A 19,675-nucleotide genomic window follows, 5' to 3' on the forward strand; every position below is an offset into this window, starting at 1 on the left:
GAGGTGCAAGTGATGTTATAGGAGAGGGATAAAGTACTCTGGCACTCCATTGGCTCTGCTTCACTGGATAACTGTAGGTGCGTATGTGTGTGTAGAGCATGAGTCACCCTGCCTGCCTGTGATTGGACGTTAGTCTACGGTTGAGGGAGGGGTAACGGTGCCTTAGGGGCCGTCTGTCAAACTCTCTGCTCCAGTCACACATTCATCTGCACCATAGACAGGGGAAAGTGAGCTAGAGCCTCTCATTCATAAAAAAGAGAAAGTTCATTCATAAAAGCTGCACATTTCTGCTGTGCCTCAGTAAGAAAAAGACAGCAGGAGAAAAGTTGATGCGGAGGTGAAGCAGAGCTGGAAGCCGGGAAACTGAGTAAGTGAATGGTTTAGTGAGACAGGACACTACTCAGCATGACTACAGTGGAGCAGACTGGATTTTAGGCTACACAAGACAACCCCCATCCCATGCGGGTGAGTTGAATCTGGTATATTGTGCAGCAGGATTCCCATTAAATGATCTGATAATACGTCATGTCCAATACTTAGATAATTTCCTGAAGATCAGCTGATTCACCAGACAACGGAAGCACAGGACTTCTTTTCTTTAATTTTATTATGACTCTCATTTTCTTGGTGTGTCATAACTGTGAATCCAATTATTTTCCTATTTTCTTTTCACTTTGTTCCAGTGTTCAAGTCCCCTGATTATGAGAGAGCAAACTGTACCCAGATTCAAATCACAGTCAGGACTCTTACCAGGCATGCCCCTTTTGGTAATCATTACAGACTATCTGATATCAGTGTTGTACTTATACTTGTAACCTGCTCTTATTCATCCTCTGCAGGTATGCTGAAGCGCACTAAATACAGTCGTCTGCGGAACGATTCTTTGACCTCTCTAGAGGATCATTCCCAAAGACTGCTGCCTCTGAAGAGGGATCTGTGTTTGGACTCTGATTTTGCTCAGCTGGAGCCTGGGACGCCTTCTCACCACGGGCCATCCACCCTGAGAAACTTCATTCCCAGAGTGGCCAACATTCAACTGCAAAGCCCTATTTCCCTGAGAGGTCCGGGGGGAAAGACAAATACAGCTGGAGACAGAAACATCAATGGACACACTGACAAACCACGGTCCAGAACAGATTGGGTCTCAGGGTCTGATGAGAGATTTTGCAGCCACCCTTCTCCTAATGAGCCCTTCTTCACTGGCCAAAACCTAATTCACCCGGCTCTGCTCTGCACAAAACGCCCCATCACGCTACATCGGATGACCAGTCTCCCCTGTCCTCAACACGGAGGTGATCTGTGCCGTTTGAAGACTTTATCTGCTGTAGATGACTGTGCAGTGACGAGGACAGCGAACAGAGCAGTTCACTATCACATTAAGGTACCTCTGACCACACATATCAACAAGGCATGAATACACACTGTCTTAGTTGTGTTACAGACTGCAACAAATATGTGAGCCATTCCAAGCCTATCTAATTTTCTACACATTGATAATTTCCCAAAAATAATTAGCATGTAAAAGCTTCACTACAATGTGACATCTGCATCTGTGTCTTCTTTAAACTCTGCAAGAAAGTGTAACTTCCTGATAGCCAGTGTCCCAGTACAGAGCTCAAATAGTTTAATTCCTACCAGTGCCAAAACAGACACGTGAAAACATCAAAAACACACACACAAACAGACTGTATTTCTCTCAGCTCTTTCCACACCATCACACTCACTTTAGTACGTTCACCTCCCTCCCTCTCAGATAGAGCTTCCTGTGTAGGCAGTAGTGACTCATCCTGGCTCTCTGCTCCTCACTAGATCAGTGCTGCTCGTATGCGTATGTATGTGTGTGTGTGTGTGTGTGTGTGTGTGTGTGTGTATCCGGTATCGGCAGGGGCTCATGCTGTCCTAGAACCGGAGGTGTGTCCGTATGGGTGATTAGGTATGAGGCCTGTGAGCTGACCACCGATGGAAATGAGAACGGACTGTCTGATTGTCCCCTATAAACAAGCACACACACATATTACACTTCCGCCCACTCACCCCACCCACATGTACACTTATTGATTTAAGTCTGGTTCCAACAATGGACTTACTCATCCTGCCTCCAGCCTATAGGGTCTACTTCATTCAAACTCATAGCAATGGAAGTGAGACTGGTGAGACCATATCTGTGCACATGCTGTCTAGTTGCTTTAATGGTCTCCTTCCTCTTCACATCTTTAGAATTAAACAGCATCAGCTGTAGATTGTGTGCTGTTGTCCTTTGCAAATTTTAGTATGTTAACCAGCTAAATAAAGACTTTGAATATTATACCTGCTCTTAAATTCCTACCTTTCAACATGTGAAAAGAGACGTTGCCTGAATCAGAGCTCTGTCTGAGGCCACTTAGACTTTTACTGGAGTTGTTCCTTATGCGTTAATTTACTCTGCAATCAGTGAGTAAATTATGTATTTTTTGTGTGTGTGTTTTTCCAAGTACATGGGTAGCGTGGAAGTGATCCAATCCATGAGAACACTCGACTTTGATACAAGAATGCAAGTGACTCGGTAGGAACCCCTCCCCACCAATTTCACCTCTACTATACACACATGCACATAAAAAAAAGCATGGACACACTTGGTTTGTTCATGGTTTGCAAAATTTGAACATGAGTCAAATATGTTGCAAATGAACTCATTTTCAGAAGGTTCAAAGTCAAAGATTAAATATTCTAAATTATTTTTATGCAAAATATTTGTATTCATTTTAGTTTGTAGAATTTTCAAGAGAAGAAAAAAGTACAGGAGCACCATGCAAAAGTCTGGTTTTACATATTTAGGCTATAGCCTTTTTATAGTTTAAAAAAAGGCTAGGTATTGCAAATTTCCATGATTTAGAAGTACTTCAAAACCTCTGTCCAACAATTTTCAGCCATTCAGCCATTTCTGCACTCTGAGCCAAAATAATTTATGCCCATGGAGCTGGAGAATTTCAGAGTATAGTTGTTTCTTCAGTTTGTAATGTGATTAACAAATGTCAGTAAACAGAAAGGATGGAGGTCAAATTTCTTTCTGGAAACTCAAGTAAAGTTTCTGAGTCTGCACATTGCATTCCTAGAAAGGCAAATGGTAACCCCTGACTGACTTCAAAAGACTTGTATGTCTGTTGTACATTAAAACATACACAAATCAGAATACGAATATCTCCACACCACAGCTAAACAACACAATTACACATGACAAAAAAAAGACCTGTGGATTGATTAAGTGAAATAGGATTTATTTCTTTTTCTATTTAAAAAGAAAGAGGAAGATGAAAAGAGTAAGGTTCCTACAACAGGTTAATGATCCTAAATAAACCTGAAAAGTCACTATTGTCTCTAAACCGAGCAATCTGCAGTTTTTTCAATAGCTTTCATGGTCCAGTCAATCCTTAAACAACATAATATAGTTGACAGACATGAAAAGGGTGAGATTGTAAGACGGTCCAGGAAACTGTGTTTTGCTGTAACAAGAAGTTCCCAAACAAGTAGTTAAAGACTCAACTGACTGTAAAATGTCTTTTTTACCAGCTGATATTTGCAGAGGGGCTATTATTAACAAACTGAACTTGCAAAGTTAAATTAAAATGGTAAACGATGCACATAAAAACATTACATCTAATATTGAATAAATGTCTTCTTTAATGTGTCTTCTTTAAAATAATTCTTTAAGTAATCTTTAAGTTATTTATGTTCAACAATTGCAGTTAGGGGAGGTCAAACCTTTGCATCGTCTACATTCATATATGACATTTGAACACGGAACCATGTAACCAACAATCTGCTCTGTATAAGCTGATGCATGCATCTACAGCAAAAACTAAAGGAAAAAATGGCTTTACCCTAAATTCATCCACCATATATTTGCCAAGCCAGACATGTGTAGCTTATTTAAAAACTTTTTCAAAGAGAGGAAATCAAATTAAATGTATAATGTTTCATAAACCGGGGCTTTCTCGTCTTCATTTGATATTGACATCCTAGTGTAGGACACTAACACACAGCAACCTCTGTTCACAACAGCGCTGCTGAATGAATGAATGTAGAAAATTCAATTAGATGAATTTCCTCCTAATGATCTCTCATAGTCTTATTTAAAAAAAAAAGCCAAAGAGAGACTGCAATCCATTACATACAATTTGTTTTCAAGGAGAAGGAAAGTTCTTTCAGGAAAACAGCCTTGCCACCTACAGAGCTGGATGTTACGTCTGCATATTTGTATGCTCTGACCCCTCCGACTCAAGTGACTGCAACATACCACATTATCAGTGTTGGAGTATTTATAATATAAGCACCACAAATGAAGAGGATCTCCTTTAAAAGCAACACTACATAACTTTAACAGCTTTAAACTCTGTGATTCTGACTCATTTTGATGGTGCACTCACATTAACTTTAGACGTTCCTGGAGCCCTGCAGCATCCCAAGGCTGAGCATCACATTACAGCTGCTTTATGCTGTATGGCATCGTATCACACCAGCACCTGGATAGCAACACACTGAGTGTTCTGAACGTAATCCGTGGCTGATTGAGCAAAAAAATGCAAGAGGACATTTTTGGAGGAAGCGAGGAAAAGGAAAGAAAGAAACTGACAGAGCAAGAGATAAAACAAGAGTTGCCATCTGACCCGATTTCACTGACTGGAGAGAGTTCAGAGAGGAGTCTGCATGCAAGACAGATACTAAACTAGTTTTTGTTTAAGGGTGCCAAAGAACACGAATCTGCTTAAATTCATTAGTGAGACGTTAATGTTATTAGTGAGGCTTTAATTTACCTTAAAAGAACATCTCAGGTTTTAAATGTTACCTCATACCTGTGCTTAGTTTCATTTTAGAAGGACTTAACTACAGTACCTACACTATATTTATGAATGGAAGACCTAGATTTTACCTAGAAAAAGTACAACACATACACAAACCTGTTTTTTGTGTTCTTGGTTGTGTAACAGAATTTTGTCTTATAATGTTTGATTTTAAATCATTTGAATATATGGACCGATAGTCCATTGAATCTAGTTAAGCTCATGCTTACCAAAATGATTTGCAATGTGATGCCCTGCAAAGTTGTTAACTTGTAACCAATTAACAGAATCACAAGCAGGAAAAGGACAGATGTAGAGAAGTCTAACATAGTTTGGTCAATAAATAAATTCCCTTCCCGTATCTGTGCAAGTAAATGTCCCCAGATGAGCTACATGGCCATAGCTTGACTTAACAGTACATGTAAACATAGGATCAGCCTTTCTGGAAATGAGTCTGTTATGGAACAGCTATTGCAGAGACTGATTTTATGCAGAACAAAGTCAATGCTGCTGTCAGTACTGTAATTAAGATTGTAAGCATGATTTTAATTTGTCTTACATATGTCTTACATAAAGTTTATCCAACTTTGTTGTTGTTCTATGTGCAAATTTAATCTCTACAGTAGTTAAAGTAAAAATGTTGATATTTTGAATAATTCACACCTCTGCAAAAATTATAGATGTATTATACTTTAAAATGTATATATATATTAATTTAATTATTTGCTGGCATTAATGACTATCACAATATGTTGTAACTCTTTTAGAGTTGATGTGCAGCTTGTAATCTTGTTTCCTTCCTCTTGTATTCTTACATGCAAGTTACAGGGTGCACCGGATCACATATTTACAAAGGTACCTCTGTGCTTCTGTGATTGAGTGTGCACATGCTTGTAATCCATGTGTATATGTGTATGTGTGCAGAGAGGCAATGAGCAGACTATGTGAGAGGACATCAGCGAAAACAGCAGTGAAAAATAAAAGGGTAAGGTACACACAGACACACAAGTATAATCAACAAAGGCATTGCTAGAGTAACAGTGATTCTTGTCATCACAGCCTGTGTGCAAGGGGCTGTCTGCTGTTCTGGGTCAAATCAATTTGCAGTTTTCAGGGAGCAGGGTCATCCTCACTGTCTCCACAGACAGCATGACTCTGGTCACAGCCTCCTCCTTAGAGGTAACATTCTTTAAACGCATATCTGCTTAATACCTGCCACACACCTGGATTACTGAGTTAAAACCATTCCCATCTTTGTACTTTCTCCTCCGTTCTCTTCCACAGAGGATTGCCGACCACCCCATGCAGGCCATTTCGTTTGCATCTGGAGGTGACCCAGTATGTCCATGTTTTCAATGTTTCACATGCACAAACACGTTCATGGTCAGACAGGGACACGAGCAGGGTAGCATGTGCGTAAACACACGCAACAGTGAGTAATTTGATTTAGCTCGATTACCGCTTGGTTTGCTGCCATGTGTGGAGGATTATATTATTTCCTACCACAACTCTTGATCATCCTATACTTTTAAGAGGCAGGGAGAGGTCAGAGTCTTAGATTATCAAAGTAGAAAAAGAGAATCTCTAAAATTTAGTGTAAGATTTGAACAAAAGAAATAAGCTACTAAAAAAACAACACTGATCCTTGAATTAAAGCTAGTTGTAAACATTTTTTGCTAATTAAAGAAACTCTTGAAAAGCCACAAAGGTGAGATAAGAGAACAATACAAATTTTATGTGTAAAAATAAGCTACAAGTTATGTTATACAGCATTGGATATTGGAGTCAGATCTGAACATTTGATGGATGATTACACAACATGCTTTTCCTTTTCTTTTTCCCATTTACGAGTAATGCAATAAACAGCATGAACCTCTTCCAACGTCCTTGTCCTGTGATGAATAAATATAGTGTTAAAAGGCATTTTGTAAATGTAAATGAGCAGAACTAAAAACATTCATTATTCCTAGACTTTGGGTCTAATTTTGATTGGTGATGGAGACAGAGAAAGACATTTTTTTGTCCCAAGCATACCTCGCCCAAAGAAGAAAACAGAGTTCAGTTCTCTAGACTAGCACTCCTGTAAGAAAGAAAATTCATTTATATGCTGTACGTGGGATAAGTTCTTGCTTCTGTTCACTGTTACTTCTACTTCTACTTGTGACTGATCATGTGTTCAGAAAGAAAAGTGTCAGCCAGAAACAGCTGCTTGTAGACCCAGACCCCTCACTTCACAGCCTTTTATCTGCACTTGTTTCCACAGCAGGTGACCCCAAAAAATAAAAAAAACATCAAGGAAAGTCTATTTTTTTAAAGATTACATCACCAGATATTTACATAGAAAAAAACAAAACAAAACAAAAAACAAAACAGAAAAAACATCCACACAAGTAATTTGCTAAATGAGCTTATGAACATACAGTACATTTAATATTAGTATACATGTCAATTATTTTACTCACAATTATGCTCTTAAATGTCTTAATATCATATTTTTAGCCTCACTTTCTCTCTGGGGCCAGATTACTTTCATTTGACAGAATTTAGGCTATCCATGCTTTTAATATATATATATATATATATGCATATATATATATAAATATATAAATATATATAATCAATGCACCCTTGCTAATTAATCCAGGTCAACCACTGCAATTAATTTGGATGCTAAAATTTTGTCATTCATGAACTCATTCAAACTGTGAATGAATGCTATGCACACACTGTAATATTTCATTGTTGTTTAAATACTCTGTAGCTGCAAGGACAGCAGATTAGAGAGCAGGATCGTATTTGAGAAACACAATGCCAGCAAAGCTATGGATAGGATTAAAACTCACTGTCTAATTAATTGGCTAAAATAATATTGTGGTTTGCTGTAAGCTGCGCTGCTCAGCTGGCTTTGGAGCATGAGCTAAGGGAATTAAAATCAATCTGCCACAGAGGCTTTGTGGTGAAACACATCAGCTGACTCTGCTCTTGTATCAGCGTCCGTCTGATGGGGAGTGAATTAATCAAATAGAAGATACACATGGACGACCATTTAGTAAAAATGTCCGCTGTGTTTTCATTGATTAAATTTGCCACCACAAAGCAAACGTTATGAGCTCACCAACGAGGAGTACAAGTTAGATGCATTACAGAACTTTTGCAGCCTTCTCAGTGACGCGCCCCTGTCAACAGTTAGTTTGGAATCCATCTTGCATCCTACCTGTACTGTGAGCTCTCTCCAGCCAGTAAAAGACAGTTATTCTTATCTCTTGTTCTGTCTCTTTCTCTCTTTCTTCCCTCTCATCTTCCGGTAATGTCTTCTTGCATTTCTTTGCTGAATCAACCACAGTGCGCATTCAAAATTGGTGTGTTTTATATCTGTTTGCTGTGTAGGACACGGTGCATTAAGCGAAACTCGACTGCAGCGTCACACAGTCTCCGGTATGAAAAATTTGTACACTGCGGTTTCTCAGCCTCTGGACTCTGCTTGGCAAAAAGTTACATAACACGCCTTTAAACAACAGTCAACACTGTCACTATATACATGACAATCTAAACACAAATAAGAAAATAAAACAAAGAAGTTAATCTAAAAATGAATATCAATATTCATGTGGAAATAAAAAGTGAAAATGCTTTGCAATTAAACACACTCTCAATTCACAATAGAGAATGTACAACTAAAATCATGGGGTGATGATTTTTTTTTAGTTTTTTTATACACTATATTGAATTCTTGCTTGCTCTGGCAATGTCTTACACATGCACAGACCTTGATTTGTAACTTCAGAATTTGTTTCTTGGCACAAAAGGTTCGATCAGCCTCTAAAATCATACCTCAGTTAATTTCTAATCCTTATAATCAGGTGTTTATCATGTCTGTAGACTACATGTTAAAAAATCCCAAATTTTTAATGAGTTTCCATATTTAAACACTTCCTAATGATCAATATGGTGACTCATAAATCCATTTTAAATGACTACATATAAAATATAAAACCCATCTCTGTATGTATTTGGAAGTATTATCATTGTTTACTGTAATGTATTTACCATAAAACAGGGTTGGAATTTGTGGGATATGAGATTTTACCGGAATAGCACGTTGGTAATTAGAAAATCTTACATTTCATTCCTCACTGAATAATCCGACTTTCCTTCTTTTATTCTTTCCCTCCTTCTTCATGTCTTTCTGTCTCCTCGTCTTCATTTGACCGTTAACAGCCTAATCAAACAAAATGTAACAAGGCAGGAATTGTTGGAAATGGAGGTAATGGGAGCGCATTCCCTGCAAGATGTAGTGTATAACACAATGTGATGTACTTTCACATTCTCTGTATTCAGGGATGTTTTTTTCTATACCTTACTTAACTAATTGATTTCTATTAAGCTAACAAATTTTCAACGTACACCTCTGTGTAAGTCATTTTTCCGACTTTTGAATTTTTACTTCCTGTTCTCCTGTTGTGTATAAAGAATGCTAAGCTGACAGCTCACATCGGCTTGTTTAAACATCATGTTTTATTCTTGCTGCTCTAAGGCTCTTTTGTATGCAAACACCCTAAATTAGCATTTCTTCTTTCCAAATGTACAGTTTACTCAAAATAAATAAAAACTCAACTCATTTCTAATTCTCATAACTAAGTTCTAAACACGCTGGTCTACAGCAGATAAAATAATATCTTTATTATCAATATAATGACTCATAGAATCCACCATATGTGAATTTCATAATATAAACACAGTGCTGAATGAATACTAAATGCTTTTGGAAGTATAATTATTTCACTTGAATAATTTGGGATCAGATTTTTACCACAGTACCAGTTTGTTGTTGTGCTTCAAGTCAGTTCCCTTTGTAAAGTCCATCTTCTTTCCCACTTCGTCTCTTCCCTTCTCCACTAGATTTGGCCATTTTATTCAAAGAGAGGAAACTCTAAATAATCAACAACAGAAGTAAACTGAGGTCATCTGAGCACTTTCCATATGAGATGTTGGTGCTCTCTCAGCATGCAGCACAGCTTAATCAAATTATAAGTGCAAATTCACAGAAAAATTTTGTATTTTGGTCAAATCAAAGTCTTATGATCACATTCCTAGATGGCAATGTTCATATTCCCAACATGGCCCACACCTACAGTTATCGTTAGCCAACACTTGTCCATGTACAACAATGTAAAGCTGCCATTTATTCACCAGATATGGCCCAAAACTACATTTTCTTTTCACTACACTTTCCATTGTCAAAGTTATAGTCAGCTTGTGACAGTTGGATCATATCTGGTCCATACATTATGTGCTAACCCAAGTTAGAATCAACTAGTGATCTTCTGGCCACTTCTGGCCCACAGAATATTGCTAGTGTCATAGCCAGGTGAAAAGTGCTAAAAGTCGTCAATATTAACATCAAATGTGTCATTTGGATCACTGGTTACCATTTTCAGACTTTGCCATAAGGAAATATGGTGAAAAGACTACTAGTGAATATGTCTGCCATCATTTTTGATATATGGAAACGATTGAATGAGAACAGGTTAGGTTATGTTGTAACAATACTGTTAGCAGTTTATTGTGCTGCTTTGCTTGTTAACAATGAATCACAATAAGAGTTGGACCTTAAACAAGCTGTGAAAAAGGACTTCTGTATATGCTTTTTGTATGTATTACTTCAGTGTCTTGTTATTACCATTTGTTGTGACTGTGGCTGCTGTTGAGCAGAAGAAACATTATCTTGCTTTGAGCCATGACTTTAATGATGGTGTCTCAATTTTTTTACAGGACATGGCAGACTACATTGCTTATGTTGCAAAGGACACCATCAATCAGAGAGGTAGGTTACAGTTTGGGCTACAAACTAAAATACATTTTTTGCTTCATTGTAAAAATCTAGACTTTATGGTGGTTATCATGGAAACATGTCTCTTTTTTATTTTCTGGCAGCTTGTCACATCTTGGAGTGTCCCAGGGGTCGGGCTACTGAGGTTATCAACAGCATTGGTCAGGCCTTTGAGACTCGTTTTCGACAGCTTCTCAGCCAAACATCAACAATCCTCTCTCCAAGGTTGTTGGGTTGTTGGTGTGACACAACGTAATTAATTCACACATGCAAACAACATCTAAACTTGGTGAAAATGTTTACATCCAGGTCTGCAGTGAGAGTCTGTCCCAACTGCTGCCCAGAAGAAACAAAAACAGACCTAAAGGTCAAACAGGAAGATAAAGTCACCGACCAGAGAGACTATTACAATGTCATTCCTGGAAAGACACTACCACCTGGTGGAAAAGAGGATCTGCAGGTCACAAAGGAGGAAAAAATATATGATGCTGACATACAGGAGGTGAGCGTTTATTAAAACACTATTAAATAACTGTGTCAGTTGAGCTACTGTATCTTTTCGCTTTGGAAACATAAATTTAACCTGAAAACACAAGCAAAAAAAAAACAAAACAAAAAAAAAACAAACATTTAAAATGTTTCAGACACTTTTGACCACATCTTTTTCACATTACACTTTTGTCACAGTTATGGAGATGATGTAGTAATAATCAATACCATATTAATGTATTAACCCCATATTATGTATATTGTATATTTTATAAGTAACTGAGTAGCTAAAATATTTACATTTTTATTTAAAATAGTTAGATTTAAACTGTTATAAACCTATTTAGATTTTGCCTTGTTAATCCAAAATCTTCAAAAAAAAAAAAAAAAAGGTCAACAAAGGGCTCACTGATTACCTGGAGCTCCACAGTATCTTATCTTCTATGCAGTCTGGTTTTAGAGCAGGACATAGTTGTATCTCTGCAACATTTAAACTCTCAAATGACATAATATGTGCTATTAACAAAAAAGAATACTGTGTAGCTGTATTTGTTGATATGGCAAAGGCATTTGATTCACTGGATTATAACATTTTGCTTGTTAGGCTAAAGTACATTGGACTTTCAGTTAGTTTCTTGGCATGGTTTAGGGGTTATTGCTCTGATTGTGCACAATTGTGAGAGGTTGGGGCTCTCTGTCTGATCTGCTGTGATATTGAGTGATATTGCTTATGCCACAGGTAACTCTGACACTCAATTGTATGCAGATGATGCCATTCTATACACCTGTAGTCCATCATTAAACACTGCTCTAACTGCCTTACAAGACAGTTTAAACCATTTACAGTTGGCTTTTTCAAACCTTCATCTTCTGTTGAATACAAGTAAAACAAATTATATAATTTTTAAAAGAAATTTACCACAAAACCAATGGCAAAATCTCGTGTCTGAATGGCTGCAAATGTCAATTCGTTAACACCCATAAAAAACTTGGTATTTGGCTTGATACTTCTCTCTCAATTGATGTGCACATCAGCATCTTGCTTTCCAAAGTTAAATTTAGGATTTTTTTTTTTTTTTTATATCGTAATAAATCATGTTTCAGTCACACTGCAAAATACTTGTTGGTTAAAATGTCACTTCTCCCATTATTTGATTATGATGACAGAACTGCTGCTAAGAGTCTCCTCATTAAGCTGGACACTATCTACCATGCTGTCACTCACTTCGTTACTAGCGTTCTCTCCAACATGTACCACTGTGATTTGTATTCTCGTGCCAATTGGCCATCACTTCACTCCCGGATGCTGATCCATTGGTATAAGTGTATTTCTAAAATCTTAATCAGCAAAACTCCTGCTTACCCCCGCTCTATACTCATTATCCATAACAATGATAGCAAGTTAGGCCTCACTAACTACATTAACTTACTAATCCCAAAAGCCCTTACAGGCTTTGGCCATTTTGCAGCTTCTAATGACTATAACCATTTACAACAGAATCTAAAACTTGGCTCATTTATTCCATTTTCCTCTTTTACAAACTTGTTGGAAAAAAAATCCATGACCACTGCTCCTGTTATTAACTGCTCCTTAATGTTTGGAACTGTTGTTTTATTGGATTTTTTTCTCATTTTACTTAACTATGTATATTGAATTTAATATTTTGTAATTTGACATGTGCATTTTGTAAGACCCAGTGTATATTTTGTTGTGGCCTCTGGCCCAGGTTGTCACTGTGAATGAGAATTGGTTTTCATTTGAATCATCTGGTTAAATAAAGGTTAATTAAATTTAAAGAAGTGATTTTGTTTAAAGACTTTGAGGAGTACAGGTTTAGGCAGCCTGTGCTGATAATTTTGGTTGCTACTACTCTACTGTAGAGTTAAAAATAGTCATTCCAGTAAAATAATTATTGTTCACAAACTTTTTATGCTCTGTCGTTGACCAAGATTGCTTCATTGAGTGCAATTGTAATTACATCTTAGAGTGGCCCACGACAGCCTAGTTTCATTTGTTTGTCACTTGGGAGAAGCAATTGAACAGGAAGTGCCTTGCTCAGTGGTTGGTAATAAAGTATGCTCTTCAGCATGGCTCGTTCACGTCCCAGAATTACTGTGCTGGTCTGGGAATTGAATCTGAGACTTTCCTGTCACGACTTCACATCTTTAACCTTTAGGCAATCACTGCCCCCGAATGAGCACACACACATTTAAACACACACACTAACGATGATGTTTGTCATGTTTGGGTTAAGTGACTCATCAAGTGCTGTTGCAGGTCTGTTTGTCTTGGCCTGTTTCGCTGTATGAGAACTGCTCCATTACAGAGGACGCCCCAGCTCTACCTGCAGGTGAAAATCTCTAATAGTCTCCCAGCCCAAACTAATGCATTTATACACTGTTTGAAAGTGAGTCTGCATGTGTTTGTGAGGCTAAATTCATTGATGTGCCAAATATATTTACTCAAATATTGCCCTTAAGTTTAGTTTTGAGGCACTTCCGTATTTCTTTACATGGTACTTCTACTTCACAACAGTTTAGAGCAGGGCTACTCAATTCGGTCCTACGAGGGCCGCAATCCAGCAGGTTTTCCATGTATCCCTGCACCAACACACCTGAGTCAAATTAATGAGTCATTGTGTAGAACCTGATTGGCTGTTAGAGCCACCTAATTTGACTCAGGTGTGTTGGTGCAGGGATACATGGAAAACCTGCTGGATTGCGGCCCTCGTAGGACCGAATTGAGTAGGCCTGGTTTAGAGACACAACTGCGGAATATTTACTAAAGCTTAGTTCTGAATAAACTAAGTTAATTTCCATTAATTTAAAATAAAGGCTCAGTGAATGATTCTCAAAGCAAGCAAATTGTCATTCTGAGATTTATTAAGCTGATCAATCAGGGAATGTAAATGGCAAAAGCAGTTCAGCATCTCTGGTATACAGGCTCAAACTATTTTTCTCTGTCACATCATTTATACCACAAAGAAACAGTTACATCATCAGCTGTCTGCACATGATTCCTCTTTCAGCAAACACCAACCTGGTTCTTTATTATCCTGGGTATGACTGAGACACCCATGTAATTACAATTACTTTTGGATTAAATTGATTAAACTTCAGGTGAATATTTATTTTAAAAAATACATGAATTACTTGAAATATGTCAGCGAAGATCAACAAATGCCACACGCTAGAAAAGTCCTTGTTGACAGAAGTGACTCGTTGCAATTTTTTTAAAGTTTTCCACGATTTTTTTCAAATGCATGAAGTAAAAAATGATGAGATTTTTTCAGTCTAAGAGCCCATGATTTCATCTCTTACCTAATGAGCAAGGGCAGTGCCACTTAGACTGCAGGTGTTCATAAGTTTGTGGTTTTTGGTGCATGTCACCATTCAGAGAAACTGGTGATTTGTGTGGCATCAGAGTGCCAGAAGTATGGCTATTCTAGTAAATTGTTTATCAATGTTCATGGTGTATGCACTCCCTAGTTACAGTTCTCAAGCACTGTTGAAAGAATACTAAATCCCAGATTTACCTTTTTGTAACTTTCTAATGGATGGGATACAATTTTTTTTTGCATGCAATTAGTAAATGGATACATTCTGAAAGTGTATGTACTTGGATCCGCAAATCACTGCTATTCTCATATCAGAGGATTTGGATTGTAAGCTAGTTTGCAACTCCTCAGTTTGGTATGTTTGACTGTCTCCTTGAAGCAAAAGCTGTTTATATGATTAAATACATTTGCAATAAATGTTAAATACTTCACATCAGATGAAAGAGAAAATAATAGCTTGGAGGGAGAGAAATTAAAGGCCAAATGAAATCCACTGAGAAGCTGAATATATAATTTCTCCATTAGTCCTGTCAGTAAACCATCTAACTGGTCATTGTCTCTATTTGTTGCTTCTCCAACAATCTTAAACCTCTGTTCTGGCTTCTGTAGCTGTTTTAGGTACATTTTTTACATTTTTCCTCAGATCCTGTAGTGAGTAAATAAAATGCCAGTCCATTGACATTACAAATTACAGGTAATAAGAATAAACAGGAGACAAATTTAAGCCTGCCTACCTGAAGCAATTGGATTGTTCTTGTAGACATTTTGTCACTTGTACTGAATTTGCTGAACAGATTCAAATGCAGGTTTTAAATTAGTCTTGTTTCCTTAAGTTCATGACTCTATCATGGTGTGAGTATTTTCACAATTTAAAAAACTTATCCTTGGAATAATTTAAATCCTGTCTGGGAACCCACCCAATAATTATCAGATAGTTTACAATGAGTACATTGATGTAAAGTGAGCCCAGAGGAGTAGGTGTGATTTGAAATACCTTAATCTTAAAAGAAAATAAAAGTCTCAAAATCAAATTATCACTGCAACTTACAGTATTACAGCAAAACCCATCAATTTCTGCACAAGCACATTAATTTGAGTCAGGTTATTGAAGCAGGACAGTGGCCATTAGATAGCTAAAGTTCCATCTACCTTTAAGTGGAAGCTTTTACATTATTAACAAACTGACTAGCTTTTAAAAAGAGCAAATTTTACAGGTTAGATTAATAAATTCAAACCTGTTTGGTTTTTGGCATCTTGCAAAAAACACTTAGTCCTCAGGGTCACATTTTAGCAACAGCTTCACCAAATGGTAAATGGTCTGTATTTATATAGCACTTTTACCCAAAGAGCTGTACAATATACATCACATTCACCCATTTACACACACATTCACACACTGATGGCAGAAGCTGTCATGCAAGATGCTCAACCACCACTACCAAATGCTGATTTCTTCCTCTATTAAAATAAACAGATAAACAAATAAACAAAAAAAAAAAAAAAAAAAAATGAAAACAATTTTGTTTATGAGGACATGCATGGCTCTTTCTTCTTTTCTCTGATTAATCATCTCATAACACATCATATTTATCTGGTGTCTCCTTATGTAAAACAGTTTTTGAACTAATGTCTCAGTAATGGGCTTCTTTCTTACAGATGCTTCAGTTCCATTCATTTTAGCATGTATAAATTAAATCAATTTGAAGGACTAAACAAGTTTGGTTGCTGATGCTTTTACATAGTAAGGATAATTCATACATGACTCTTACTGCCCCTTAACATTCAACGTCATAAGGTCTGGATGTCAGCCGTCTCTTACATAATTTGCCCGATAATACAACTTCTGGGTATAAAGGGCTCATGGGATTTACAGCTGGAAGGCCAGATTACTTTGATTTGACCGGAACTAATCCTTTTAAGATACAATCACCACAGAAAATACTGTCAAAGATGGCAGCTAATAAATACTGGTAATAGCTTAATTTACAAAAAAAAAAAAAAAAAAAAAACTGTCCAAATTTATCCAATTATCCAATAATTTATTTCTTCATTTAGATTACAATAAGAACTTCTGTATGTTTTCCTGCTAAAAGATGCTAACTATAGTTATCTATGGGCATGTCTTTACTAAATAAACAGATAACAGTTATTAGGTGCAAATAAAAAATCTATTTGTGTGTGTGTAGCTGTGTGTGCGTGTGTCTGTGTGCGTCTGTGTGTATAGATATCCATTACTCAGTCCAAATTAAACTCGCTCTCTATAACTGTTCATGAACAGCTCTCATTTTAATTTGCATTAAACAGATGTTTTCATGGGGTGAACCCTGTTAAACTCTTTCTCATATCAAAGGCTTAAATTCTTTTAAATCATTCAGAAATATCATTAAACATGGGAGAAGGTACTTTTCCGTAGGAGAATCTGCTTTGTTTGCTACATTAAAATGCAACCATGAAAACATCAGATGTCAGTTTAAAGTGATCTACAATTAACCCCAAAAGTAAAAATTAAATTAAAATGAAATAATATAATCAGGAGTAAATTGAATACACAACTTACCCTTTTTTCATTGGTATATTTCTCAGTGAGGTCTGAAGGCTGTCCTGAACAATGCAGTCTTGTCTCTGAGACCCAGGTAGACATGATCCAGGAAGAAGGCTGGTTTCATGGCAGGTAGGTCATCTTTATATCTGGACTTCTTTTTTTATATCAATGACTTGCAACCTTTGAAATGTCTGTCTGCAAATATAAATCTCCCACTCCCTTTTGCACTTTTCCCCAGGTTGGGCAGAGAGCAGGCAGAGTCACTTCTCACATGTAGTGGGGACTTCCTGGTCAGAGAAAGCAGCTCTGCCTCTGGTCAGTATGTACTTAGTGGTATGGAGGGACAAACCATGCGACACCTACTGTTGGTTGACCCACATGGTCAGGTAGAGTTATGTTGCACGGTTTTGAGCATGCAAGCATGATAAAACATAAAAAGGGTTCAGTCATTAAAGCTTGTTTTTTGTGTTTTCGTGTGTGTATGACCAGGTGCGTACACGTGACCAGGTGTTTCACAGTGTCAGTCACCTGGTGCGGTTCCACATGGAGAAGCAGCTGCCCATCATTTCTGGAAGCAGTTCGCTGTGTCTGAGGCAGCCAATCCTGCAAACACACTAGCACACAAATCCACAGACTGTCACAAGCATAAACGAACTTTGACCACCAGTTTTTGAATTGAGACAAATCTAACCCAAGTAAAAGCTCTTCAACACTTTTAGCTGCCCGATCACATTAAAATGCGGTCTCAGTTGGACATGAGTTCTGGTGGTCACATGTGTATCAACTTGTGAGGACAATGTTGTAATCTTTGTTCGCTGCTGTATGTTTGTTGTTTTTATGATAATTTGGTTTTCATTTATTTCTTTTGACATGAGTAAAGTCCCAACTTATTCCCAAGAAAAACCGTTGGCCTGCAGAACATCCGGTCCCTCTCAGGCTGAATATACTGGTGTTTACTCAAAGTTGAAGTATAATCTGCGGTGCTGGGGGAAATTACAAGAATGTTGGCTGACTTTCCAAATCATTTTTTACATGCTAAATTTGTCTCATGTTCATTGTTTAGATTTATTTTCTTGTTATAGTCCAATGCCTCTGTTTCCCATGCTTGTCTTTTGAAAATAGCTTTTCATTGCTGTCTTAGTCTGCATTTCAAATGCTCTTTTTTAATAAGAACATGCAAAAAAAAAAAAAAAAAAAAAAAAAAAAAAAAAAAAAAAGGTGGTTTTGTTTGTCTCAGATTAGCTGGAAAATATTTGGATATAATCTGTTTCCCATGAAATAAAATTCATCTTCAGCTCTTTCACAGAATGAGTTTGTAATTTCCCTTTGTGATGGGAAAACCACTAATTTATTACAAATCATATGAACAGATCCAAAATCGCAGTCTATTTATCACGTCATGACAAAAAGATTGTGTTCATTAGTTCATTAGTTTATAAAAAAATATCTAAGAGCTAAATACAAAAATAATCATGTCAAATTACATTGCAGAATCTACAAATGGCAAAAGTCTTATTTCCTGTATGAGTAACAGCTAGTTAGGATACTTAGTTTGACAAAGAGAAAGCATTTTTTTGGTTTTATGACTTCTTTTATCAAAACAATCAATGGCATATGAAGTTTGAAACTTTAGTGTCACAACAGTATGACGGACTGCAGGTAAGGGATCGCATGCATAACACTGCTGTGGTTCTGTCCTCTGGCTGAACTAACATCATGCAGGTTGAATGCAGATGAATTTCTGCACAAACTGTGGTGACAGCCAGCCAATAAAAACTGATTCCGTTTGATTAACATATACTGAAAGTCAATTCAATTCCGTTTATGATATTGCACAAATCAACAACAAAAGTCATCTCATGGCACTTTGAAAAGAAAGTAAATAAGTTGAATACAAGCTTAATGCAATAGAGTCTAATCAAATTATAATCAAATTCAATCCAGTTCAGTGTAATCCAATTTGGTAAGATTCATTTTAATTAAATTCAGTCCATCACATTACATTTGTATTCATACAGCATAATGACAATTTATGTAAAATTCCCTAGCTAAGGAAACTAATGAATCGTATTGAATCTTCACCTCAGTCCAACCTTCGTGAGGTTTACCAGGTGACAGCTGAGAGGAAGAATTCCCTTTCAAAAGGAACAGACCTCCAGCAGAACCAGATTCAGGGATGATGATGTTCTGCCCCAACCAAATGAAGATGTGCAAAGACAGGACAAAGACGTCAATGAGCACTATAACACCGGGTTGGGTATATATAGCACAAAGGGAAACAGAAATGTAGTCCAGGCAGTAATGACATATATAAATGTAAGGTAAAGAGCACTGGGTGAGGAGAAGAGCACAGACCATCATGGGTGTTTCCCCAAAAGTCAAGCCTATAGTACAAGGATGTCAAAGTCCGGTCCTTGCAGGCCACTTTCCTGCATGTTTTAGATGCTTTCCAGCACCAACACACTTGATTCAAATAAAATGGATCTAAGTTGTTGTCAAGCTCTGCACAATGACCCATTAATTTGAGTCAAGTGTGTTGAAGCAGGAAAACATCTAAAACTTGCAGGACAGAGATGGAGTTTTACATCCTTAATATAGCAGCATATATTTTGGCTAGGTGTCATCCAAGTAAGCTTTACCCCATAAGCTCATCAAAAAG

The 19,675-nt window shown here is 37.1% G+C and overlaps 1 protein-coding gene across 2 annotated transcripts; it reads left to right on the forward strand.

Moving 5' to 3' along the window:
* Nucleotides 1-227: 227 nt before the first annotated feature.
* On the forward strand, nucleotides 228-18,305 carry LOC121639257 (SHC-transforming protein 1-like). Of its 2 annotated transcripts, XM_041984447.1 has the most exons (14): nucleotides 228-465; nucleotides 684-753; nucleotides 840-1,381; nucleotides 2,472-2,542; nucleotides 5,742-5,802; nucleotides 5,877-5,996; nucleotides 6,102-6,155; nucleotides 10,590-10,641; nucleotides 10,752-10,872; nucleotides 10,957-11,149; nucleotides 13,415-13,487; nucleotides 17,058-17,145; nucleotides 17,255-17,402; nucleotides 17,506-18,305. In XM_041984447.1, exons 1-14 carry the CDS (start codon nucleotides 460-462, stop codon nucleotides 17,632-17,634), a joined length of 1,728 nt encoding a protein of 575 aa, XP_041840381.1. In that variant the 5' UTR covers nucleotides 228-459; the 3' UTR covers nucleotides 17,635-18,305. The 2 variants fall into 2 exon arrangements, with proteins under 2 accessions (XP_041840381.1, XP_041840438.1); XM_041984504.1 differs by lacking the exon at nucleotides 684-753.
* Nucleotides 18,306-19,675: the final 1,370 nt, after the last annotated feature.

The sequence above is a fragment of the Melanotaenia boesemani genome, chromosome 1, assembly GCF_017639745.1.
Source record: "Melanotaenia boesemani isolate fMelBoe1 chromosome 1, fMelBoe1.pri, whole genome shotgun sequence".
Classification (NCBI taxonomy): Eukaryota; Metazoa; Chordata; class Actinopteri; order Atheriniformes; family Melanotaeniidae; genus Melanotaenia; species Melanotaenia boesemani.

What these genes read in the sequence shown, in the direction of transcription:
- LOC121639257 (XM_041984447.1), top strand. An exon ending in TCACAGCCTCCTCCTTAGAG is followed by an intron (nt 5,997 to 6,101) that starts GTAACATTCTTT and finishes TCTCTTCCACAG; the next exon opens with AGGATTGCCGACCACCCCAT. An exon ending in TGGTTGACCCACATGGTCAG is followed by an intron (nt 17,403 to 17,505) that starts GTAGAGTTATGT and finishes GTGTATGACCAG; the next exon opens with GTGCGTACACGTGACCAGGT.